This window comes from Cyprinus carpio, chromosome A22 (genome assembly GCF_018340385.1).
Source record: "Cyprinus carpio isolate SPL01 chromosome A22, ASM1834038v1, whole genome shotgun sequence".
In the NCBI taxonomy this organism is placed as follows: Eukaryota; Metazoa; Chordata; class Actinopteri; order Cypriniformes; family Cyprinidae; genus Cyprinus; species Cyprinus carpio.
In genome coordinates, this window is record NC_056593.1 from 5,934,480 (window position 1) to 5,962,466 (window position 27,987).

At 35.3% G+C, this 27,987-nt stretch overlaps 1 protein-coding gene across 1 annotated transcript; it reads right to left on the reverse strand.

Moving 5' to 3' along the window:
- Positions 1-74: 74 nt before the first annotated feature.
- On the reverse strand, positions 75-27,846 carry LOC109079484 (guanine nucleotide-binding protein G(o) subunit alpha-like). Its single transcript, XM_042712396.1, has 9 exons — positions 27,198-27,846; positions 25,798-25,889; positions 19,094-19,186; positions 17,188-17,348; positions 10,633-10,761; positions 6,466-6,595; positions 5,119-5,190; positions 3,509-3,596; positions 75-1,131 (listed from the first exon to the last, which is right to left on the reverse strand). The coding sequence occupies exons 1-9, from the start codon at positions 27,325-27,327 to the stop codon at positions 941-943; spliced, it is 1,086 nt and encodes a 361-aa protein (XP_042568330.1). The 5' UTR covers positions 27,328-27,846; the 3' UTR covers positions 75-940.
- Between the last annotated feature and the right edge of the window lie 141 nt (positions 27,847-27,987).

Consider the following 27,987-nt stretch of genomic DNA (forward strand, 5'->3'; position numbering starts at 1 on the left):
CTTGTGTTGTACATTTGAGCAGATGTGATTTGTTTTATACTGTTCATTGTGAGAAATCAGCACAAAACAAAATATCAAAAACATTAATGTTAGTTTTTAATGATGTTTCGATTCACAGTGGCTTTTTTTTTTTCATTTACAAAAGTGTAACTGGAATTTAAACTTGAATGCTTTTAAAAAGCGGCGCAATATACAGCATTTAAATAGCAAAAATACATTTCATATCAACCAAATCTCAATGAATAAATGGATAAAGCAACATTATTTCAAATGGGTTTACAAAAAAAAAAAAAAATGCTACAGGTATGATTATGCTTCATATAGACTTCATAGTGTGTATGTGCGTTTCAGATTTCGTTTACGTTTCGTGTACGTTTCCATTTCAGATTGAATCACCAAAACTCAACAACTATAAAAGTGCTGGATCACAAACAAGTCAAAAGCAAAACATGATTCATAATGCAAAAAACCTCAAAAACAACACACCCTTTATGAACTGACAGGGTGTTCAATCTCTGAACGGGCCGTGTTGAACAAAGATTTACACAAGGGGAAAAGATTTTATAAGTGATGATTAACCATGGTAATGCACAAACAGGAAGTGGGGGATGTCAGGTGGAAAATTATGGGATGCTCGGACGAGCATCTCATCCGTCAAGTAACCATGGTTTACTCTTTAAATCCATTTAATACATTTTCACAGCATAATATATGATTCAGATGGGATGATAATTGCATTTTATTAGACATTTTGTCATTTTATTAGTTTGTGTTTAAGAAAGAAGAATATAAACCGGCATTTATTTGGTTATTGCGTCATAAAAAATGTGTAGTCACTCCATTCTGATTAATATCCGAGCATCTTATATAATAAATACCATCAGCACTGGGAACGGCTCATCTGTGAGTCTTTATTGAGTTTTTAAATGAGGAATAGTTCTCAGAGCAGAGACACGGCCTCCAGGTTCTCCTTGATGATGGTGTCCATGACGACCTGGAAAACTACCTGTACGTTGGAAGTGTCGGTTGCTGTGGTGAAGTGGTGGTAGATGAGTTTGCTGGGCGTCGCGTTGAGAGACACAAACATTGCGGCGATGAACCGGGCGGCAGCATCCACGTCACAGTCAGCTCCTGTCAACAAAGTCACAGGGATATGTTTGTGAAAAAAAAGTGTTTTGTGCTCACCAATTGCATTTATTTGATCAAAAATATAGTAAAAACATTTAAATATTATTACAATTTAAATGAATGGTTTTCTATTTAAATATATTTTAAAATGTCATTTATTCCTGTGAAGCAAAGCTGAATTTTCAGCATCATTATTCCAGTCTTCAGAGTCACATGATCCTTCAGAAATCATTCCAATATGCTGACTTGCTGCTCAAGAAACATTTATTATTATTATCATCAGTGTTAAAAACAGTTTTCTGCTGCTTAATATTTTCTGAAAACCTTTACTGTCACTTTTGATCAATTTAATGTGTTAATGCTGAATAAAAGTATTAATTTATAACCCAAAATATATAATTTATAACCCAATAATTTATAACCCAAAATATATATATACACACATATACATATACATATACACACTTCAGAGAAGGTGAAATATCAATATTTTCCTTTGCATGAGTGCAAAGTATTTTCTCCAAGGAATATATATAAGCTATAAATCAGCAGTTTCAAAACAGATATCAACATGAATCCAGTTTAATACCCACTGGTTTGAAAAAAGAAAACAGGAGACTGCTACAAAAACATATGAATTTCTCAATGATGAATTATGCATTAACAAGAAACTCTGTATCAGAGAGAAGAAAGCCAAAGTGAAAGTAATTGACGTTTTCTCCATAAAAAAAGCTAACCCCCCAAAATTAAGTGAGAATCTATGAATATCTGATGAGTTCTTCTCCAAACTGCAAGATTGATGAATGAGATTAATCTCTAAACCTTCAATGCTAGATTGACATTTGCATGATGCATGTATTTCTGGGTCTGTCTGAATTAACAGGTGAAATGTAGTTGTGAAAAGGTTTTATTGTAATCTTCTATCTGAAGTGGGATATACAAGTGTCAGGGAGGGGAGAGCGATGAAGACAATGTCATGCGAGTAATTTCCAGCCTCATCCGTCTTGACCTTTTCTCCCTGGGGCAAAAACTACAGGATCCATTCCAGCTGATTAAACGGCCAAACTACAAACTCAAGCCGACATGGGGGATTCAGTCTTAATGGAAGGACAGTGCTACAAGATGAAAGGATGAAAAAAGAAAGAAAGAAGGAAGAAAGAAAGAAAGAAAGAAAGAAAAAGAAAGAAAGCAAACAAACATAATACAAACAACTAAAATAAAGAAATGGCTTATAAATGAATAAAACAAACAACAGAGAAGACAAAAGAGAATGAATGTATAAAAAAAAAAGGAAAAAAACGGACAAACAAACAAGAAAAACAAACAAAATAAAGAAATAACTAGAAGCTTAAAAAAAGAAACAAAACAAAAACAGAAAAGAACAAATAGAAAAGAAAAAAAATAAACTAAGTGAACAAAAAAACAAAAGAACGAAAGTAAAAAATAAGGAACAAAAAAGCAAATAAAATGACCAAATACAAAACAAACAAAAAAGAAAGAATTAACAATAAAAAAGAACAAACAATAAACAAGTGAAAGAGAAAAAAAAAAACAATTAAAAAATAATGAACAAAAAAGAAATAATAAACTGGAAAAAAGAAAATGAACAAAATAGAAAAGACAAAAATTAAAGGACTGAATGAACTAAAAGAACAAATGAATGAATGAATGAATGAAAAAACAAGAACAAAAAAACGAATGAAAAAGAAAGAACAAACAAACAAACAAATGATTAAAAGAAAAACAACTGAAAAAGAATAAACAAATAAACTGGGGAAAGAGAAATGAACAAAAAGAGAATGAAACAAACAAAAGAACACGGAGAAAGAGAGAGAATAAACAAACAAACAAATGGATTACCAAAAGAAAGAGTGAATAAACAAGAACAAACAAAAGAATGAATAAATGAAAGACTGAACTAAGAAAAAACGACTAAAAAAAGATTGAACAAACAAATACCGAAAGAATAAACAAGCAAAACAAAAACAAAGGAATGAAGGAATAAACAACTGAATAAAACAAAAAAGGAAAAGAACAAATAAAAACAGATGAGTGAACCAAATAAATGTTAAAAATGATTGTGATGTCTAAAAAAATGAGAATGAAAGAAAGATCAAACAAATGAAAGAACAAAGGGAAACAAGCAAACAAAAGAAAGAGAACTAACAAATGAATGAAACAAACTAAATCAGAGAACAAACCAAAAAAAGAAAAAGAATGCATTTGGGAACAGTAATAGATAGAAACGCTTGTCAATTCTAAACTTTAATAAAGGACATGAACAAACAAATATAACTTTGCGAGCAGCTGAAGGAAATAATACACTTTCTTTCAGAGAAAGTAAACATGATTCATGTGTAATCATAGATCTGTCTCTCACCTCTGAACTGGGGAAGGTAATGCCGCAAATGACGCCCGGAGTGGAGAATCTTCTCTTGGAAAAGATCAATCTTGTTCATGAATAATATCTGCAAAACAAGAAGAGAGACTTACACGCCTCGCTGGATTGAGACGGGCAAAACCCATCAATCAGTCGCTCTGTAAAATCAATCATTTAGGACTAGAATTGATCAGTCAAATACAAAAGCTATAGAAAGTCTTCAAGAAGGTGTGTGTGTGGTTACAATGGCCGACTTGACAAAAAGAGATTATAAAAGCAATAGTTTGATCAAAAATGAAAATTTACTCACCCTTAGGCCATCCAAGATGTAGTTGAGTTTGTTTCTTTATTCAGATTTGGAGACATTTTGCATTACATCACTTGCTCACCAGTGGATCCTCTGCAGTGAATGGGTGCCGTCAGAATGAGAGTCCAAACAGTTGACAAAAACATCACAATAATCCACACCACTCCAGTCCATCAATCGTCTTGTGAAGTGAAAAACTGCATGTTTGCTGTCTGGACTCTCATTCTGACGGCACCCATTCACTTGGTGAGCAAGTGAAGTAATGCTAAATTTCTCCAAATCTGAATAAAGAAACAAACTCAACTACATCTTGGATGGCCTCAGTGTAAATTTTTAAGCAAATGGTCATTTTTGTGTGAACTCTTCCTTTTAAAAACGGCGAGTTCGGCTCAGTATAATGGCTTAATTAACAACTTAGTCCAGTGATGATTTTGCCCAGCGTTTCAAAACAACACAGTATGACTAACGTGGCTATAAAACGCATCTTAACAAGGGCAATAGCGCACCTCATTACAAAGAAAGAGGTTTACGGAGGGTGTACAAAAAAAAGACAGACAACAAGCAAACCACCGTCACCCACATGGACAACCTAAATTATGCCTGCTAGTTTAATTACCAAACAACATGGGCAATTATAACAAAGTCTGGGCTAACTGATGGCGTGGGCTGTAATTACGAGGGAAGATGGTAAGTCTGGAGGCGAGGTTACCAAAGTAAGCTACAATGAGTGAAACCACAAAGAGTGCCGTCTAAACGAGTGGCAGACTCTTTCATCAGGTGACTGCAAAACCATGAGTCGTAAAACTGAGTTTATAATGAGATGGAGGACCAGAACTTGAGAAGAACTCACTGACCCTGGTCAAACCGGTGATGTGAAGTTAAAATCAATGTAAAATGACTTTGATAACATGGTGTATTTTAGAGCAAAACTGTAGTGAAAACTAACCTATATATGGTAGGATGGAGGGAAAGGGCTAAAAATGAGAGGACTTGATGATGTTAGTAGAAATGGAAAGTCATTTCAGTGGCAAATTATCATCATGAAAGATTACTTGTTTAATTTTTATTATAGTTTTCAGTAAATGCTAACTATCAAATAAAATAAAATCAAATAAAAAAATATGTTCCAAGGCACACTTTAAAAAAAAAAAAAAACTTGTGCATGTGTGCTCAAATGACTTTTTTTTGGTCACATATGTTGGGCTTTTAGCGTTGTCTCTTGATCGACGACACTGACCTCCTCTTGAGCTAATGGGACGATGAGATTGGATGAGCTCTCTCGGTTAATTGAACCGTTACTTACCATAGAAGTACTTCTGAAGAAGATGTTATTGCAGATTGACGAGAACAGCTTGAGGCTCTCCTGCAGTCGATTCTAAACAAGAGCACAAAATTAAAAACAAGAGTTCATTCCCTTGAGATCCCATGATGCTCCCCTTTGTCATGTAAGAGAGGAGTCTGAGAAGCTGAGGTCAGTACATGTGAAAAATCTGTTTATTGTATTAACACTTACATTAATGTTTTGTGTTATTACACTTTAATTATAGAATATTACATTAGGACATTAAATAAATACCATCAAATATTAAAATAAATGTTCTTTTGAGCATTGATACACATTTTTATGTTACTATATATTACAAAAACAAAACATCTTTAAATTTTGTACACACACACAACAGTTAAAATACTGTGTGTGTATATACATATACATATATACACATATACACACACATATACATATATATATATAGATACACACACACACCACACAAACACACACACACACGTAGTATGTATGTATGTATGTCGTTATATATATAATGATATATATATATATATATATTATATATATATATATATATATATATATATATATATATCTATATTATATATATATATATATAATATATATTACATACATACATACATAAATAAATAAATAATATATAAAAATGTATTTACAATGTTGTTTGATGGATGTATGATGGTGGAATCATGATTGTATTAGTATTGTATTTTTTTTATATTATATATATATATATATATATATATCACACACACGGCGATGTATCGCATGCAATGTCACGCGCATTTGCGTCAGTAAAGCCATCAAATCGCCATCACCTGCTTTCAAATGGAGCGGCATTTAATATAGAGAGCCGTAGATCACTGAAAAGCTACGCAATATCGCGTTCATTATTGTAGAAGATGTATCGCCTTCGATAATGAATGCGATACTGCGTAGCTTGTCAGTGATCTACGGCTCTTATTAAATGGCCGCTCCATTTGAAAGCAGGTGATGGCGATTTAGCGGTAATCAGGGAACCGGCTTTACTGACGAAATGCACGTGACAATTGCATGCGATACATTGCCCAGCCTAAATATATATATATATATTATAATATATATTATATATATATATATATATATATATATATATATATATATATATATATATATATATATATATATATATATATATATAATTAATACCTAATTTACTTATTTTTAATACTAGCATACTATCATACTATCATACTAACTGTTTTATAACTCCTTGGTGATCTTGATTCCTGAGGCCTTCACTAGTTTGTTCAGGAACATTAACTGAAGTAGGTGAAGGCAAAAGTAAGAGTGTTTTCTCACCACAGATGGATCTTCTACTAGCGTCATGTCGTATCCACTCAGAGACACGACGAACAGCACGGCCCTCACATCCTCAAAACAGCTGATCCACTTCCTCCTCTCCGTCCTCTGGCCTCCAACATCATACAATCTGTGGAGAGAAAGACACAAAATGTCCTCAAACGGAAAAGAAACACCTCAATGTCATTAATGTCAACACAAAACCAATTTAGCTTATGCGTTACATAAAGTTACAAAAGTACAGCGGATCATTTCATGTTGACTTTTACCAACAGCGTCACATATGCTAATATGCTGCTAACTAGCGACATGCGTCTGCACATGTGAAAAACAAACCAACGGGCTCTTGATGTCAACAAAACAAGCTTCTCAAATTAACAATCTCTGCCAAATTGGCCCTCACTGTGTTTTAGATCCCAACACTAAAAGAGTTAGCAAAGAGGCATCAAAACAAAACAACATCTCAAAACATGACGTGTTTCATTACATATTTCTCCTCTTCATGTCTATTTTTGAAACTAAAAAGAGCGGGAACATGGAGAGCGTTTCTTCTCAAAGAGCGTTTCTTATTTCCTAAACACAGAAGGTCATGAACAGTCGAAGTCTCTCTCGTTCTTATATTTATTTTCCACCTACCACTTCATCCCACGCCGTCTCTTCACAATATTTGTGGGAAAGATTCCCCCACACGTCTGAAATAAAAACTATCAATACACACACTTCAAACATGATGGAAAAATAAATCTATATGTGCCTTATGGGACACTAATACATGAGGGTTTCCCATAAAAATCAGACAAATGAATTGAATCATGATCATAGCTGATGCTGACACTATGATATTAACTGCGACATTAGTTTTCTTGTACAATAAACTGCAGGTAAAAGGATTAGGTTTAACAGGGGAAACATGTGTGACCATTTTAATAAATAATAGAAAGCATACCTATTTTTAATGAAATATGAAACACTACCAAAATGTATTACATTTATACTCAGAATATACATACACTGTACATTCACAATTCATTACCATTTAAATTCAAATATTCAAATTTAAACCTATATCCTTAGAATTGACTTTTATATGTTTAGATTAATACATAAATGTTTTATAATTATATAAAATCAAAGAATATATTTATATCTAATATCTCCAGAATAGACATCATCACCTATAATTCTTGAATGGTTTAAAATTAAACCAAATCTATAAATGTAAACAACGAATTTTACTTTATTTTTAAATTCAAATCTATAAATGTAAATCAAAATATACAATTCTAAATCATAAACACACCGTAATAATATGATATAATATAAATTAGGCAATTGAAATATACCTAAACATTTATATAATGAATAAATAGTTGTAAATCTAAATATAAAGACATTTATATAATGAATAAATAGTTGTTTCAGCTAAAAAAAAATCAAATCAAAATCAAACCAGTGTTTCTTCCTGTTGTTTTCTGGTCTGTCACGTTTTTTCCGACAGCACAAAGGTTTAATAATGGCTTTGTTTAATTATGGGATGATCTGATGTGGCCACATAATCAAGGTGAGAATCGCGCGATGTTAAACACACCGATCAAAACGCAAGTCATTACACTGATAATTACACTGATAATTACAGCTCACATGTCAAGGGTGACCCGGCTACAGGGAAGAAATTATTTTGGAGATTTCATTAGGATATTTTGTTAGACTCATGTGGATAAATTTGTGTATTAAATTCCTGTATAACAATGTTGTTACTACTTGTGTTTAATTATTATGATAGTTATGTAATAAATATTGCATATAATAATCAGTGGAAGAAAATACATTTTAATGTAATTAATTACTCACTTATATGGTTGACAAGCTAAATGCAAGTTATTTTGCTAAAAAGAAAATTAGGAACATTTTGACACATGAATAAAGCATCAAGACAGAAAATGAAATTAAGTGCAAAAGTTATCAAAAATTAATCATGCAAATTACTATTTAAAATAGTATTATGTTTACATATGGACATAAGAAAAAGTATTTTTTGCTAACTATAACAAATTAAATTAATTCAAATTTTGCAATATAAAATAATAATGAATGAAGCATATAGCCACAAAAATTCATAAATACAAAAATAAACAGGCATAAAAATGCATTAAAATGCATAAATAAACAAATAATTAAATAAATATGAGTCTTTTAATGCTGACGAGTTAAATGTAAGTTATTTGGAATTAGTCAAATAATTAATAAAGCATCAAGTTTAAAAAACAAAGTGCAAAACAGTTTGCAAAAATAATGCAAATTACAAATGCAAATTATTTAAAACGGTACTATAACATTTACATACGGCCATGAGAAACAGTAATTTATTGTCTTTGTCTATTGTCTTTTTAGATAAATATAGTAAATAAAATGCAGCAATAAAATAAAAATGAATTAAAAGCATTAATAAATCCATAAATGCATAATAAAAATGCATAAATAAATGTTCGATTTAAAAAATGAATAATTGTGGCAGGCAAAGGCCCATACTGAAACGCAGGGGGTGTGGTTTTTTTTTTTATATGTGAGGTGTGGTTTGAGTGATATTGATATGGTTAGTGTCGTGAGGTTTCGGCGTGGGACACGTGTGAAGTGCTGCGATAAGGACAAGCAGTCGAGCGTGCAGAAGATTGACAGTAAGTTATTCCAGACCGAATTAATTCACTTTAGAGCTCATGAGGAACTAAACAGATCTCATATAACAATTACTCCATATAACATCAGCTTATAATGAACATAAAGGTCTTAATCATAGTGGGGTCAGTGTTTATGGGATTTTTTGCTCATAATTATACTCTATAGGACAACTTAAGACCCCCCCCAAAAAAACAAAAAGAATAATATTTTTAGACTGAAAAATTTACGTTTTTAAAGACCAAACTGTGAAGACGACTAAATGAATTGGCATCCAACTGGGTGTTTCAAACATATCTACATCACACAAACATTTTTATCTTGTTTTGATTTTATGGTGTTGTAGAAGCTCTTTTATTAAAAACCGTCATGAAAGCCATGGAAATTTAGATTTAGCATTATGCTAAGTAATGCAATATAAATATTATTGCAGAAGCCTTCAACTGAAGCCAATAAATTAGCCGACTCTCAGGGCAGAAAGAGCCCAAGAGAAGCAAACGAAAAAGGATAGACAAAGACAGTTGCTTTCCACCAAATGCCAAAACACTCATCTTTCCATGCCATATCAAAGAGTTGACAGCATCTCATAGCTGTAAATGTCGCCATTGACATTCAAATGGCTGATAAAAGCTGCCAGGTAGAAAATTACTCACATTTCCCATGAAACCTCCCAAACGTTTTATTGGTAGTCCAATGTTTGCGCAAAATTAAACTTGAGAGGACAATGAACACACATGAAACTTTTTCATTCTAATAGTCATTCTAAAAGTCATTGTGACTGAAGCAAACAGCTAGGATTTATGATTAAACGATGCATAAAGCAAACTTAAAGTTAAAGTTAACTAAAACCATAAAAAAATGGCATTACCTGACATAAAATAAACATTAACTGAAAAAATTAAATTTTTCAGAGATGCCACGGCAACATTTCTTATTTATGAATCTAAACATAAATATAAAATGTAAACTATGTAAGAACACAAGATAGAGAATTAAGAAAAATTTAATTAAAAAAGTAAACAAATTATTAGCATATACCTTCAAAAGTTGTTTGTCGACATATTTAAGCTCAGACTCGAGACAAGACATCATAGTGAGCAAAAAAAATTAAATAAATAAATTCTTGCATCCTGATCGAAGCTGAGCTTGTGCTCAATGCTGATAATGCCAGTTAGGATATTGATGAATGGAGCGATGCTTCAGAACGTCATGCAAGCTGACGTTTCATAAGATAGTGAGAGATGGAGGATGAGGATATTAACATGGTCAATATCATGAAATCGTGAAGTTATGAGAAGGAAAACCCCTCAATTTTTACTCAGTTGCTATTTTTATCTACTTTTAGACAAACATAAACTGAAAATGCTTGAACTGAGAAACTGAAAAAGCTTGATGTTTGATGATTCACAGACAATATATATATATATATTTTTTTTTTTTAACAACTACTTATAACAACAGTTGCGACAAACTGACAATAAAGAGTCTGTTTACCTGAAGACCAGGTGTTTGACTTTGAACTGCGTCTCGATCACTCCCGTGGTTCTCAGTCGGACTCTTAAAATGTCCATTTCTGTCGGCATGTAATTGGGAGCGATGATCCTGCCCATGTTCTCGAAAAAACTGGGAACAGAGAGACATAGATAGATAAACAAATTTTACAACAAAAAGTACAGTAACGATACGTTTCAACGTTCTGTCTGGAATCCCTTTTTCACCAAAATGGACCTGGTTCTTGGCCAGAAGTTCTGTGAAGAAATCTCATAAGCATATAAGTATTGTCCCGTTATGGCCGATAACCAATATGCATGGTCGTTACAAAACATCACTTTTAATTTTTATTAGTGTTTTTTGTTTTTGTTTTTTGTTATTAATAACAACACTGGTCTCAATATATTAAAAATCAATGACTAAAAACTAAAGTAAATAAATAAATCCTACAAATGAATTTAGGCAACAGTATTAAAATGTACAGAAAAAAAGTCTTAGATGACAACAAATGTTATCAAAATGCAAAAACGGGGGAAATAAATCTCATTGTGTACACATACACAACCTGCCAATAAAAAAAAAAAAAAACACTATAATATCGGTTGATAATCGGTATGGTACCGATATATAGTGCTTTCACACAACCTAGTTAGTTTTGTGTTGGTGACACCAGACTTAGTTCTTGCTGCATTGAAACCTTACAAGTTATTATCCTGCCCCTTAGCAGTTTCTGGTTCGATACCAGCAGGTTTTAGGGAACAATTTCAACTCCAGCAACCTCTTGGTTAAAAAAAGAGGCTTGGGTGCAAACGCGGCTCTTCACCTCTTATAATCAGGTCTCTGTGGGAAAAGCCCTCTCCTTAAGGGCAGTCTGTCATTGTCTAGGTAAGCAGCTTTACCTCTGACTGCAGTTAGCGTCTGCGGCGATAAGACTGGCCCGGGGGAAACACGCGTTGTATGCTAATTACCAGCATGAATGTAAATAGAGAATGATACAGTACAAGCAAATCTGTGGGGGGATTTCTGTATGCGGATGTGCTAAAGAGAGGGATTATTCTGGAGCGCATGCTACGTAGCGATACACACACCTCACAGGAGATCGCAAACACCCTGAAGAAAGAATTAGACAAACAAACACGTAAACACAGTTTTGAAGCAATAACCTCAGACAACTGTGCCGCAGGTTTTGATTAAGAGTGTTCGAGGCATCTTTTCCTGCACTGATAAGACCATTTCATCATTCAGTTCATGCATACAGAAGACCATGTTGTACTATATGCTAGCACATCACAGCTTGACGTAGACACTGTTGCGTGATGAAATGTACGTGTTGCATTCGCACTGTTGCTGCAAGGGACATTATAGCACCTTTAGCACGAACTGTTATCATCTAAGGGCAATGAATCCCTGTCATTTTAATATTTAGCATTGCAGCTTCAATGTTGTTAGCAGTCCACAAACAAAAAAAGGAATTTGAACTCAATTCTAATAGCTTATAGCTAGCAAGAATGGCTAACTAGTTTTTTTATTTTTTATAAAGAGTACTAGCTTAAATGACAAGTAGCTTATAGCTAGCAAGCTGAAGTTGCAAAGTAGTTTACCCAACATGGCTTATGTCATGCTAGAGCACTGGTTTGAAGAGAATTGTGCTGAAGTTAGCTTAAATGTAGTCTTTCAGCTAGCTATTGACTAGGTTCATGTTGTCAATTAAATTCAGCTCAAGTGAACTACTTTTTGTTAGTAGCTTGTAGAGTGGCTAACTACCTCCTGAAAAGTGTGTAAATGACAATTAGCTTAGAGCTAGGCAGGCTTAAGTTTCAATGTAGTTTACCTAACATGGCTAATGTCATGCTAAAGCACTGGTTTGAAGAGATTCTTGTTAAGAAAGTTGAAGTTAGCTGCTGTCGCCCTTTCTATACATGTTCATGTTTTCAACTAAATTTAGCTTAAGTTAGCTACTTTTGGTTAGTAGCTTGTAGGGTGGCTAACTACTTTTTCAAAAGAGTACCAACTTGACTGCAGTTTAAGTAACTTTCACAGCAAAATTCTTGTTTCCACGAGGCTGCTAAACAAGTTTCACTCATCATTTAAAGTAATTAACTGCTGACATGCAAGCTACCCAATTATAACACATGGTGTAATGGTCTTTTGCGTGAGTGAGTACAGAAACATGTCCTGTATTCTCACATTCACAACTCTATAGCAAGAAGTGCTAGCAGGCGTGAGCGTAAACTGTTACTATCAAACGTCTGTATCGTAAAACAAATGGTGCTATTATTCAGTTTAGTTGCTTGTTAACTTTAACAAACATGCTTTAGCAGGATTATTTTCAGACTGTTGCTCCACCATAACAGTAGGTGGCAATATTCTTAATTTTCGTTTAGATTTTTATCCAATATATTATTTTATTTCAGCTTTATTTCTATTAACAAAAACATTTTACAATAATTTTAGCTTTAGTTAATAACAAAACCACTGTCAAGTACTAAGATTGTAACTGCCAAAGTGAACTAAGAACTCACTCTGTAAAGTGTTTCTAGTTTTAGTGACAGCTAAACAGACACACAATATCACGTCCCATCTTCAGTGCCAATGCGATTCCTTGGCATTCCAGCCGAGTCTGATCTTGTAAACCCCCTGGGCGGCACATCTGCAGACACCTTAGGCCTGAGAGGAGACTGAGTACACAAGTGTGAGGTGTGTCTGGGTGTATAAGACAGACATGCCGTTACGTGCATCAGGATGCAACATTCACTCGCTGCTGGCCTTCAATTCCCAGCAGGACCCAAAAGCCCTGTCGCTGTGGATCTGTCTAACCCCCTAACGCTCCTTAGGGAAAGGCAAAGGCAAATTTTACCAGCTGAAGACTCTGGAATTGTCTTTTTTCATCTAGCCCCTACACTAAAACCAGTTCTGATGGTTTTTAATTGGTCTAGGCTGATCATTAAAAGAGTTCACCTAATTATGAAAATTATGAGATATTTAGCATTACATCACTTGCTCAGCAATGGATCCTCTGCAGTGAATGGGTGCCGTCAGAATGAGAGTCCAAACAGCTGATAAAAACATCACAATAACCCACAAGTAATCCATAATATAAGTAATCTATATAATTGATAGACTGGAGTTGGTGTGGATTAATTGTGATGTTTTTAATCAGCTGTTTGGACTCTCATTCTGACGGCACCCATTCACTGCAGAGGATCCATTGGTGAGCAAGTGATGTAATGCTACATCTCCAAATCTGTTCCCATGAAAAAACAAACTCATCTACATCTTGAATGGCCTGAAGGTGTGAAAATTTTTAGCAAATTTTCATTTTTAGGTAAACTATTCCTTTAAGGTTATTAGGAGATCATTTTCTAGACCAATAATCTCACTGTATGCTGTATGGACAACATTCTAAATCTCTTCTTTTGCGTCCTACAGAAGAAAAACATCTTAAGGGTAATTTTTAGATGATCTGTTCCTTTCCAAAGCTGATTTGACCTTTATCCATCAGTGTGACAATTTAAAGTATTTTCAGCATTTGAAAAACTCCTCTGGAGTTTTGTAGATACACTTTAACTCTCGGATTGATTTGACACCACTTTGACCTCTCACCAAACATCCTTCTCTCCGAAGTATCTTTTTTCCTCACTCCATTTCTGATCTATTTTTCCCCACAATTGAATTTTCGCCGGTCAGAGTTTTAGGGTGGCGGTTTTTGCGGAGAATTTAGAATAGCGAGGGAGGGCAAATGAGAATGGATGAAAGGCAAAATGAAAAGAGATTTCGCAAGATGCATGCAGGATATGAACAGGTGAGGAGCTGTGACCTGGCCTGCAGACGATGGGAATGCCCTCTGATAAATCTGACCTTTAACAAGAGAATATGTGTGTTTCTTGTGTATGTGTGTAAGGATGGGTGATGGAGCCCTGCAGGTATGACATGACAGCTTGGGAGGAGAGGTTTTTAAACCTGGAGAGCGAGAGATACGGTATGACGCAGACATTGAGAAATGGTATTTTAGCCCAAATCTCTATGTTAAAACAGCACTACACCACATTTAATTAAGTCACTGTCATTCTTTTCAGCCTCCTTTTTATGCAAATCAGGCTTCTTATAAAATGAAGTGAAATTTTTGTACTTTTTCCGTCCAAATTCTTCATTATGTGTTGTGTGTATCAGTTTTTTTTAATCTATATACATAAATTAAGTTAGGTGTGTTTGTTGTTTATTTGGTCGCTGTGGGTGGCATGTTTTTTTATTGATTTTATTGACTGAAGTGTCTAGAGGGGCCCCTTGGGGTCAACGGGGGGCAGGAGTACCCGTCAATCAAATTCACACACACATACACTTACTTTGTCATAGCCTTAAGTGTTTTTAATACAAATAATTAGAATTAAATTAAATAATAATTTTTAATTCACTTAATAGGGGTGTTTTTTCCCAAAACTACAGCTAAGCACATACATATGTGAACATGTGTGGGAATTCAGCAGAATCGAGGCTATGCGTTTTTGTGTGTGTGGGCTTTGATGTCAAACACATTCGGTATGGACAACTTCTACCACACGCAGCACCTCTCATCTCACTCGCCTCCATCATTTCCTTATTCTTTCCAACCTTCACTAGATGTCCTGCGTGCTAATCAAAGAGACAAGCTATCATGTCAAACCTCCATTACGTGACATCCCAGCATGCACTGCAGGATATATATCAACTGGCAAAGGCTGTAGGCTTTGAGGTTTGGCTATTTTCTAATTGCCTTTTACGAGTTACCACACACACACCTCGCTGCGGAGTTTGAGGTTCATTCGCTGTGGCACACACCACACGCCTGCGACACGGGTGACCCTCTCTGCTTCATTTAAATAATCAGCCTCCTGGTGTTTTAGTTTGCCATCACACACACATAATTACACAATTCACTGCTGAATATCCCACTAATCAGCCATTATTCACAGTGGGAGTCACAGATCAGCGGCCATTATTGCTCAAGAGTGGCAGGCGCACATTAGTTCCATTTACACCTACATAGAGGCTATGGAAACTAAATCAAGAAGCATCAGGAAAACCTAGGCGAGAGAGCTAGAAATGGATAAATCATTGAATAACGATAAAACCTTCAGGATCAAGTCTTCCGGAGATAAATGCTGGTCAATAACTGAAAATGAATGACGTAATCTGTACTAAGGATGTTCTTTTATATTTTGAGTATTGTGTAAATTTATTTTTTTAGAGATATTTTTTTTTTTAATTTTGTGTGTATTTTTTTTTTGTGTGTGAAATTTTTACCGAACATGAGAAAGATTCAGAGGTCAGCACCCCGTGTCAAACCACCAACTAGATCAGAATAAAACATTCATGACCTTTTCCAGATCATGATTGGTCTTTTTGAGCGTGGTTAAATGCATTCAAATCAGATGCAAAGCATTTCGAAGACCCATTTTGGTGTTCGGTCTGAATTCTCTTTGCTCAAGGTCTGATCAAAATGTAATGCGTTATTGTGTTATCTTGTTCAAGCTAGTTAAAAGAGTTTTTCTTAACTGCCAAACAGAGAATGCTAACTGAAAACATTGTAGCCTAACTGACAAAGAAAGCAAAGACGCTAACTTCCTGACTAGATAATCTTAAAGGGGTCCTCTTTTACAAAGTCTTGATGGGGGGTGGGGTGTACTAGAACAGGCTCTCATACTAGGTTGTTCAAAAAACACATTATTTTTCTCATATTTTACATTATTACAACACCTCTCTCCCCAGTCTGGGATGAACAGCTCAAATAGTTCCTGTATCAAATGAAGGCCCGCCTTCTGAAATACGAGATGTGCTGTGATTGGTTAGCTGTGCCAGTGTGTGCTGTGATTGGCAGCACTCGGCGCCTGGTCAGGAAATGTCATGCCCATTACCATAGTAGCCTGCTGTGAGCTTCAGTGTAAATATTGCGTCAAAACCCAAATCGATTTGGGCATGAGTTAAACCCAGATGATTGTAACCTCTCTAAATTCGTCTGCCTTGGAAACACTAGCGCGTTTCCATCATAGTGATAACACTCGTTGCCTTCACTAGTGCAGCTCAACCAGGTCTCGTCCCATTCATCTGTATTTGTGATATCACAAATCCCGGAAAATATGCATTGTAGTCCAAACGAGTTGTTTGTTGTAGTTTTTGAAAAGAGATTTCTGTTAAATAAAATATCTCCTTTTGAACTGGACTTTGAGCTTTGCAACTTTGCAGATCTTTTTTATGCTCAAACAGCAACATTAAAGACTAACTAAAGTTGAAAAAGTGAAAAAGCATAATAGCACCCCTTTAAAGAAGCCCTGCATAACTAGAATGGTTTACTTGTAAATGTTTTCATTGACTATTTTTAGTTTCGAATCTATGTGGACATGAAGATAAAATCATAAATTACAACCAAACATTGGGTACTTATAAGAAAGTGTGCAGCTAAGTAGCTACACACTCCAAAAACAAACATAAAATGTGAACGACAAACTTCTAAGAACATGTTCTAGGAAACGTAGTCTAATATTAGATATTAAATATTATCATAATTTGAACTTGGTTACTCACTATAGTGCCGAGTCATTGAGTTCATACTCGTATCCTCGCGCCGCTGCCGACCGCACCCCCTGATCCGCCCACAAACAGCAGAGGGCGTGGCCTATGAACGGGAACAGCATCTGGTCTTCGTCGAAGCAACGGCCACACGAGAGAATGGAGTGAGCGTGGACCTAAAGAAACACCATAAACAGATAAATACCCCACTTGCACTTCCGACAAAGAGTTTAAAGGGATACTCCATCCCAAAATGAAAATTTTGTCATTAATCACTTATACCCATGTTGTTGTTAAAATGTTGTAGATTTTTTGTTCTTCTTAGGAAAACAAAATATATTTGGGATGAAAACCGGGAGGCTTGAGACTGTCCCATAGACTGCCACATAAATAACAGTGTCAAGGTCCATAAAAGGTATGAAAGTCGTCGTCAGAATACTCCATCTGCCATCAGACGTGCAATCATACCTTTTATGGACCTTGACACTGTTATTTACTTGGCAGTCTATAGGACAGTCACAGGCCTCCGGGTTTTCATCCAAAATATCTTAAATTTTGCAAAAAGCTTTTACGGGTTTGGAACGAAATGGGGGCAAGTGATTAATGACAATTTTAATTTTGGGGTGGAGTATCCCTTTAACAAATTTTTTCAAGGACATTTCTCAATTTTAAGATGTTAGTTTTAATACTGTTAGCATGTTAAATAAAGCACTAGGGGTAAAAATATCACAACTAGATTGCTAATTTACATCATAAATAGTCAGTTTTTGGACTAGTCAACTTATTGTGACCTAAACCTAGTTAGGGGTTGATTAAGGAAGTTAAGAAATTAAGGTTAGGGACTAGATAAGCATGAAACAATAACATTTAAACAACTAGAACAAAGATCCGCTGGTGTGACCCAACGACTAGCACTGTTATTTAAGAACAACTGGCCTGATCTGTTTAATTACAGTACAGTGTTCATCACTTGACCTGATCAAGGCCATCCTACACCATGGTTATATTTCATGATCAAAGCAGATGATCCTCATTGTGCCGTTAGGTGCATCCAGAAGAAGATAATGACTGCTTGAGGCAGAAGTCTGGAACACGTCGGAACAGAGGGAGGATTCTAATAGCACACGACTCAGTGACTGATATTTTGCTTTGGACTGAATGTTTGCATTCATATCCCTAGATCTGAAAACATGCTGCCACCTAGTGGACCTTGTAAGTACTGCAAACAGTAAAACCACTTGACAATGTATCTTTGAAATAGATCTGAAAACATGCTGCCACCTAGTGGACCTTGTAAGTACTGCAAACTATATATATAGTATATATATATATATATATATATATATATATAAATAAATATATATAAATATATACATATAAATATTATATTATAGTATATCATTAGTATATTATATATTTTTTTTTATTTGCTATATATATATATTTTTTTATTTTATTTTAACAACTTTTTTTTAATTAAATTTAAATATAAAATCTATTTAATATTTAAATATAAATGTAAAAATAGGTTATTTTATTGCAGAAATCCTAACCCTGGGTAACAAGGTCTAGTAATACAAGTTTAAATCTGTATCTAAATGGGTACACAAAAATCAATAAACACAATAATAATAATAATAATAATAATAATAATAATAATAAAGTTTACATTTTTATATATTACAAAAAAAGAAATGTATAATCTAAAAGGGTATATAATAAAGACATACTAATTAATAATAATAATAATAATAATAATAGTAAAAATAATAATAATAATGATTTTTTTTTTTTTTTATTATAATTATTTTAATTTATTATTTTTTATTTAATAATGGTTTATTTTAATAGAGAAATCTTAACTGTGGGTAATAAATAAATATACTATTCGACAGCAGAAAGAAAAGAGTTGGGTTCAGACCTTGTTCTTGCTGTTAGCGAGGTTGATGCGAAGGACACCCATTCCATGGAAGACAAACTTCATAGAGGTCAGGAGGTTATCCAACACCGCAGGCTGGAAAAACAGAAGATATATAAATCAATCTCTTTTCATATAAGTGAGAACAAAGCATGATATTCACATTTTTATCATATGCATTTGATTAGTTCCGAGTTCTTTCTCCTCTGATTGGCAGGTGTGGACTCCTTGCCTTTGTCCCTTCAAACACAAATAACTTCCTAAAAAAAAGCATCAAGCAAGAACCCTTGCCGTGATCTGTGACAGAATGTAACAAGGCCATTTGTGTGTGCATCTAACCAAACACATTCACTTCCTGTCACTGGGACGTTATGAATTTCTGCTTGATTGGTCCTTGATTGGTCATGTCCACCTAAGTGACAGGAAGTGGCTTCACCAGGCGCCATTATTGTGACAGACACCGCGGTGTAACGATCAAACGCTCGGCTGCAACTCAATACATATATGCGGTTATGAATTATGAATTGAACAATTTTTGGACAGAACAATTCACAGAGGTGGGAATGATTTGTACAGTTATTTGATTGCCACATTTTCTTTACATACACAAAATAAATGAACTGTTTTACACACACATTGCAATATATTTACAAGTGAAATAGGATCTTTAATGAGTAAAAAATAAATGAATAAATATATGATAAATAAATATATACAGAAATGTAAAACTGTACTAGTAAATGTAGAAGTTAACATAATATATTAATAACTAAATGCTGTACAAGTACTTATTATTAAAAGGAATAATCAAGCACAGTAAGACCCAAATGTTTATTAAGAAAGTAATTTTTGATTTCATTTCGACTGAAAAAAAGTTTGACACTTAAAATCAGTCCATGTGTGTGCCACTCAAAACCTTCCCCTTTTCACACTTTCAGTACCCGTCCGCTCGTGTTGTGCTCACATGCTTCCCCTTTTACCGCCCCTGACTCTCTGGCCAAAGCAAACACATTCCTGCCCTTTATTGAACAGCTTTTGTTTGCTGGGCCGTAGATCAGAGGCGCAGAACATTCCAGGGAAGAGCGAACGCCGAAAAGCCTTTCTGTGTTCTGTGCGAGCCCAAAGTTCTGCGGTTCGGATGTATGATGCACTTTTTATCGATTTTCTGTTGTTGCAAACACACACACAAAGTGCAATAGAGCGACACAGGAGGCAAAGTTCTGGAGTGAATCACACGCTTTAGAACAATAAAACTATTCTTTTGGAAAGCGATAAGTGCAAAGATGGTAGGGAGCTTCACACACACTAGGGGTGTGTGTGTGTGTGTGTGTGTGTGTGTGTGTGTGTGTGTGTGTGTGTGTGTGTGTGTGTGAGAGTGAGAGAGAGAGAGAGAGAGAGATGTGTGAGAGAGAGAGAGAGAGAGAGAGAGAGAGAGCGAGGGAGAGGGGGTATTAATCACATTCTACAAAACTTACTTTTTGTTAATTAAAAATAAAACTGAAATAAAATATAAATATTACATGTAACAAAACAAAGGAAAATTAGAAATGTTGCTTTGGCAACAAAGTGAACTAAAATAAGTTTGTTACTAAATTTACTAAAACTATTAAAAAAAATATAGCTGAAATAAAATCTGAATATTAGATGTCCCACTTACAAAACTTGAAATCATTGATATAAAACAGCATTGTTTCTAATATTCGCATACAATTGCATATCATATGGCTTCAGAAGAATTGAAATGCCGTGCAGATGCCATATAAAATATTATTACAGGCTTAAGTTTTTTGTCCATTTTGGAGTTTGAAAGTCCCTAGTCACAATGGCAGCTTACATAATCCTTTTTTGTGTTCCTTGAAACTAAGAAAAGTGTTCATAAGTAAATGATTATAAAAAGTTTTTAATAATTCATTCTAGGAACCCACCATTTATTTTCGAGAATCTATGCAACTTTTGAGTTCTTGAGGTTTTATAAATTAATGAAGGAAGTGTTATAGTATTAAGGTTCTAGGAATCTTGTCAAAGAAAATACTGTACATTGTACAATAACTATGTTTGGGTCAAACCCAAATTCTAGACCACCGACAAAGGCACTCCAAAGTCTCCTATTGCTCCTTGATGTCACGTTTGTAACAGGAGAACTTACCACTTCATCAAAGAAACAGAGTCAGAGGGAGGTCGAGGAAATGAAAACGAAACCCAGCTGCGAGTTTTGTGAAGTCTTGCATTTAAAAAAGAGCCACCAGATGGACACACTAGATAAACCACTATTTATTGTTTTGTGTGTAAACATCTCATATACAGTGCTGCTTGAAAGTTTGTGAACCCTTTAGAATTTTCTATATTTCTGCATAAATATGAGCCAAAAGTCCTGAAAATTGACAAAAAGATTCCAATCAAACAAATAAGACAAAATTATAAACACTTTGTCATTTATTTATTCAGGAAAATGATCCAATATTACAAATCTGTGAGTGGCAAAAGTATGTGAGTGAATTTGAAAGGTGAAATAAGAGTCCATCTGTTCAGAGGTGTTTTCAGTCATTGGGATAGCTGGTGTCAGTGCCTGCCCTGTTTTATTTAAAGAACAGAGATCCATCACACTCATGTTTGTGGAAGTGAATCATGGCATGAACAAAGAAGATCTCTGAGGACCTCTGAACATTTCTGCTCATCTGCAGTTTGCTAAAGATCATGTGGACAAGCCAGAGTTCTATTGGTACTGTACTGAGGAAGGGCTAAAATTCCAACAAGCTGTTGTGCAGGACTGATCAGCAGTTACGATAAACATTTAGCTGATGTTATTGCTGCAAAAGCGGGTCAGACCAGATGCTGAAAGCAAACTTTCTATTTATAAAAGAATCCTGAAAAAAGTATTACAGTTTCCACAGAAATTTTAAGCAGCACAACTCTTTTCAACATTGATAATAATAAGAAATGTTTGTCATGTTAACTTTAAGGCGAAGTAGTAGCTTTGGGAGGAGAACAAGGAGAGACAGGTGTCAGGTAAGAAACAACAAAGAAGGAAACGGGAAATACAACTTTACTTCCTGCGGGTTAGAGAGACTGCAGTGTGGTTCAAGACTGCAGTGACAGTTTAGTGCAATGGTGAGAAAAAGAAAGGATTAAGAAAAAGACACTCCTGCGACAGTCAGGTCAGGACAAGTCCCTCTTTTTATCTGTAACACGTCACATTTTCCCTTGCATTTCTGATTCACACACACACCACAGGTCACCACACCCTTCCCTGGCCTCCCTCTGACAGTCGACGGTCCGCCCTTGTGCGACACTTCATCCAAGTCAACCAAGGCCAGTCTGATTACAGACTGTGCTTGTGTCTGCAAGCTCGTGTACAATATGAAACTAGCCATAATTATGGGTCTGTACAAACATATGCATGTGTGAGAGAAAGCATTACCCTTTATGAATCTGTCCTACTGGTGAAGCAGGAACTGGACTTTGAACATTAGAAACATAGAAACCCTGTGACCGGCCATATACATTTTAAGAGAAAACACAGGCATAGAGGTCAGCATAAAAATTATAGTTTAGATTGTAAACTTTTCATTTTATTTACATCAAACTTTGACAGACCGAATACAGAGCCTTGAGGTATCCCAAACTCAAGACGTGACTCAAACTCAGCTCGTTTGCGTTTACTACAAAATTAGCCTATTGTATGTCATCCTTTGGCTCAAGGGCAATGTTTATTTTGTCTCTAGAACAATGGGAGAAGTTAGCCTAGCCCTATTATGGGCCCTTACCGTTTTGTTCTTACTGTTCCACAAACAGATGAAAACTGCTGTTGGGTTGAATTATTAACTAGAGTGGTGCAAAATACAAACATGTACTACACTGTAAAAAAAATCCAACTTTTGAAACGTTCTTCTAACCAATGTAAAAATGTAGCCTGAACAAATAATTTTAGTAGGAGAAGTCAGTTAAATGTTTTGTGAACTGAACAAAAATACTCTAAACACTTTTCAAATGGAGCCATCGGAACAAATTATTCCCAGCATGCATTGCAGCTTGTTTTATGTTAATAATTACTCAAATATTATCAGTTTTACATTTTACTGGCTTAATGTATGCTGCTGCTGCTGTCACTGTCAGTTAGCGGTCATGTAGATCAGAGTTCATATTTATACTGATTTAAAATTTGTTGTGTAGTGTATATGTGCATCTCATTACAACTTGTTTAATACATTTGTCTCTGCATAAATGTTTGCCTTCAGTTTTAAGAGGCAAATCCTAACCATAACATGTAGAAGGCTTTAAAAATAAACATAAATCTAAAAGAAAGAGGATTGATAAAAAGATTAGCATTGCTAAATGCTAAAAAATCTTTGGTTGCTATGACAGATCTTTTAACACTCGGTAGACTGACTTTTATTCATTAGATGAACTAAAGTTTTTAAGTTGTCAGTTGCTAGTTGGATTAATTTAACAGATTGAGTCTGATAGGTTGCCTTATTTTTTAGAGTTAGATCACCTTTTTTTAACAGTGTAGTCAGAAGAGATTTACACCACAGTGACTGGCACAAACTATGCATTGACATGGCTAACGTTAATCAGATCTAGAGATCATATACTTCACACTTGATGTCATTCAGTTCAATGCCTTCAGAACGAAGCAACATCAAAGCAAATCAGTAGCAAACTTGACATTTACACATTTATAAATGTTTGAAATAAAATAAAGCATTTCTAGATGTTAGTAAAAACTGTTGTTTCCTGTACAGACAAAGCTTGCCTTGTTATGCTTGAAATCTTTGATAAATTAGCCAATGAAAGTTCTGCTGCATGAAACTGTACAATATTATGTCATTCTCACCCACATTCCAACACTTCTTGTTTTGTTCAAAGATAAATGGAAGTGCTGGTGAAAGATAGCACAGATGATGATTCCTTCCCAAAAATCACCACTCATTGTGGTGAGTGTTTATTTAAAGGGTTTATTCATGGTTTTTCATTGTGTGATGGTCAATATCGTCATAGGGTGACAAATCAGCCTAAAATACAGGACACTTCAATAGGGAAGCATAATTTTTCTTGCAAGCAATTACCATAGTCATCACTGCAGTTTATTAGAATGCCAATAGGTTCTTAAATTAATCCTCCTGCCACTAAAAATCAGTCTCATAAAACAACTGTTGGTTGCTTGATGACTAATTATCCAGTTAACCATTCTGGCAATCCCTTTGCCTATGGCTGGAGCTGTCACTGATGTTTTAAAGCATTCCCTGAGGCACTTAAAAAACACCACTTGCACATTCTCAGTCCATCAATTTAATTCAGACTCACAGGAAAGTGTAGCTAACACAAACAGACCTTGCAGGAAGGTTTAATGAAGAGAACATGGTACACAAAATCTCTGTTTAACCCAAACAAGCACACATGCAGATCTGGCACTTCACAGGTGAGATGATGGATCATCCATCTTTTGACAAAATTAGCTAATTTATTAAAACAGCTTGAGAAAGATCTGACTAGAAACATGTCTGTTAGCGCTCCGTTAGCTTGATAAGCTTCAGCGCACAAATATTGGATGGACAAATTCCTGAATTCCAAAGGATCAAAGTGGCATTTATTAAGGGGCGAGGGAATGAAATACTGAGGGAAGTGAGGTAAGGTAGCATTCTCTCAAAGACAAGCTAAAAAAAAAAAAACATAGGCTATTAGCCTTTTTCTGTGCATTTCACAGACAAAGTGCAAACTCCTAGTACACTTCTTGTAACCTGTTCCTCACAAGCTAAAGGATGTCATACAATAGCATAATTTTGTAGTAAATGCAGACTAGCCATGTTTAAGTCAAGTAACTTGAGTTTGGGATACCTCAAGGCTCCGTGTTCAGCCCAACACAGTATGATGTAGATTAAATAAAAGTCTTTATTTTTGCAATGTGAACTGTAATGTCTAGATATAGCCATAAAATATCCTTTTATAGCTTAGCACTAACATTTTTTTATTTGAATTTCAAGAAAATTATAACAAATTCATCATATATACAATGATATTAAATTACTTGGTCCATACTGCCAACCCCTAGCCTAGAGTCTTTTGGTTACCTGAAGAATAGGCTTGAATAACACTACTATTGTTGTTTTCAAAAATGACGTTGAGTCACAGTAAAAAAAAAAGTTTTAGTGATACCAGAGGTGATGATCGTGTTGAGAACACAGCTGGCTGTGGTTTACTATGAATGAGCAAATCAATCTCCTTTCTGTTCCCGTGACGATATGTAGAATGCAGGTTAGTCTAAAGGAGTCAGTGTGCATCTTAACTATGGTAACACTTGTGAGTGACAGGTCAAAAAAGGTGTGCAATTAGATGGTTGACTATAGAGGAAGTGCACACTGACTGTCAAACAAACTATAGAGAAAATGTGCTTGGAAGTAAACCATTTCCCAAAAAAATTTGTGTCATGTTTCCAGGTGTTTCCATTCCCCTTAATCTTTCTCTTTCAAACAGAACAAAAAACGTGCTCAGGCAAGATCCAGTCTTCCGTTCAGCTGAGGTCTTGTTTCACAGCTGAACCAATGACCCCTTAAACTTTTTATAATCCCCAACTCAGATGGCAGAGGAAGTACAGAACGCAGAGACAAAATATAGTACTGAACAAAAGTTAAACTATTAAATGCAATTAACCTTTTGCACTGCTGTACATCAACTGTGTGGAAACAACCAAACATAACAAAATGTCTTACCTTAAAACTGGCCAACTCTTGTTTGGTGAATCCATGACTGTGGATAATCTTCATCTGTTTAACCAGTGTACTTTTCCCACTTTCAGCGGCACCTACATCCAAAAATGTCATTCAAAATGACTAATTAGTCAATTAGTTTACACTTTTAACAAAATGATCTTTAAATGGTACAGTCTACTATATTATAGCACTCCTATATTAACCTAAGATAAATGTCTAGTTCAAGGGTACAGCTTGCACTGTTCGTGAATCAACTCTTTCTGTAGTTCAAACCCACAACCTTTCAGTTACCACTCCCGATATAACGTTCAAACCTGCCACCCTTCAGTTATCTGCACAAATATGAAATTTGGGCCCAAAACCTTTCAATTACCAGCCCAGATGTGAGGTTCGAAACCATTACTTTACAGTTACCTACACAAATACAAAATTCAAACCCACAACCTTTCAATTATCAGCCCTAATCTGAGTTTCAAACCTAGAGCCATTCAGTTACCTGCACAAATGTGAAATTCAAACCCACAGCCTTTAAGTTACCAGCCCAGTTCTGAGGTTCAAACTGTCCAGTTACCTGCACAAATATCAAATTTATACCCAGAATGATACAGTTACCTGTACAAATATCAAATTTATACCCAGAATGATACAGTTACCTGCACAAATATCAAATTTATACCCAGAATAATTCAGTTACCTGTACAAATATGAAATTTGAACCCACAATGGTTCGGTTTCCTACATAAATATGAAAATTAAACCCAGAATGGTTCAGTTACCTGCACAAATATGAAATTCAAACCAGCACAGATCTTTAGTATATGAAGCTAATACCTTCATATCAGGTCATTTCTCAGATTCAAGCCCACAAATGTTCAGTTAACTGCACAAATCTGTTATTTTAAAAGCAACAACCTTCCATTTCACTGACCAGATCTAAGAAACCCACCAACCTTTCAGTTTCAACCGATAACTGAGACTTGAACCTTTTATGTATCAGCTAAAACTTCACATCTGGGCAGTCACCTTAACATTTTTGGGTTTGTACCCCCTACAAACCTAAAAATGTTAAGTTTCAATCTACAAACTGCCTAAATCTGGGGTTCAAACTCACAACCTGTAGGTTCCAAACCAAAACTGGGATTTAAACCTACATTCTTGTAGAGACTGGCTATGTAAACCGATAACTTTCAATTACAAGCCCATATCTGTTGCCGAATCAATAAACTTGCAGTTACCAATCCAGATCTGGAGTTCAAACCCACAATCTTTTGGTTACAAGTAAATTAAAGTACCCTAAATTAAATTTCTAATGTACAAGCAGGTCCATGTAAAGATCAAAACCCATGCTATTTCAACTAAAAGCACTAAGCAGATGAACAAACATCAGGAGGAGCGCTTACCCAGCATGAGGATCTTCACCACGTTCATCTCTCTCTTGGCGCACTCATACAGATCTCTGTCTATCTGCGAGCTGTGGATCTTCGCCTTCTTTCCCTCCTCTGTCACCTCTGAGCCCAGACACAGACCCATATCCAGAGCTCATGTCTTTCCCACACAGCTAAAGGTCCAGCAGAGATCCCAACATCACGGATGGAACCGAAGAGGAACGTTCAAACACACGTAAAAGCATCCCGGTGAGATCCCCGCGCGCTCTTATCCAAAGTCCCTCCGGTTAACGCGTAAAATGACACCAAAGTCAACTGCGCGTGTGTTTTTGGAATGATCTGATTCCGAATCTGAGAGAGAGAGAGAGTAGTACAGGAGGAAAGCGAAAAAAAGTTTCAAATTCGCATGTTCCCGGTTAGTTTCGTCAGCCTCAGCGCTCCTGCTGGTTCGGGATCATCGCGTCCACTGAGTTTTTCTCGCGTAAACACTAGTGTCAGACGCCGCACAAACACTCCTATTCCACAACGCAACTCTACCTGTTCCTTACGAGCAAACGAAATACTGCGAGCCGCCTACAGAGCGTCTCTTTTCGGAGGTGTCCGCGTTCTTTAGGAAGGAAGTGACGTGAAGTTTGTGGAACTTTGTCACCTGAGATGGGTTTAGCTCCAGCGCTGTGCGAGGGACTGGCAGACCCTGAAACTCACTGTACAATTACATGTAATGAAAGGAAGGAAGTGACGTGAGGTTTTTTTTAATACAAGATTTTAAAATAAAATGAAGTAAATAATTTATTTAATAAAGTTT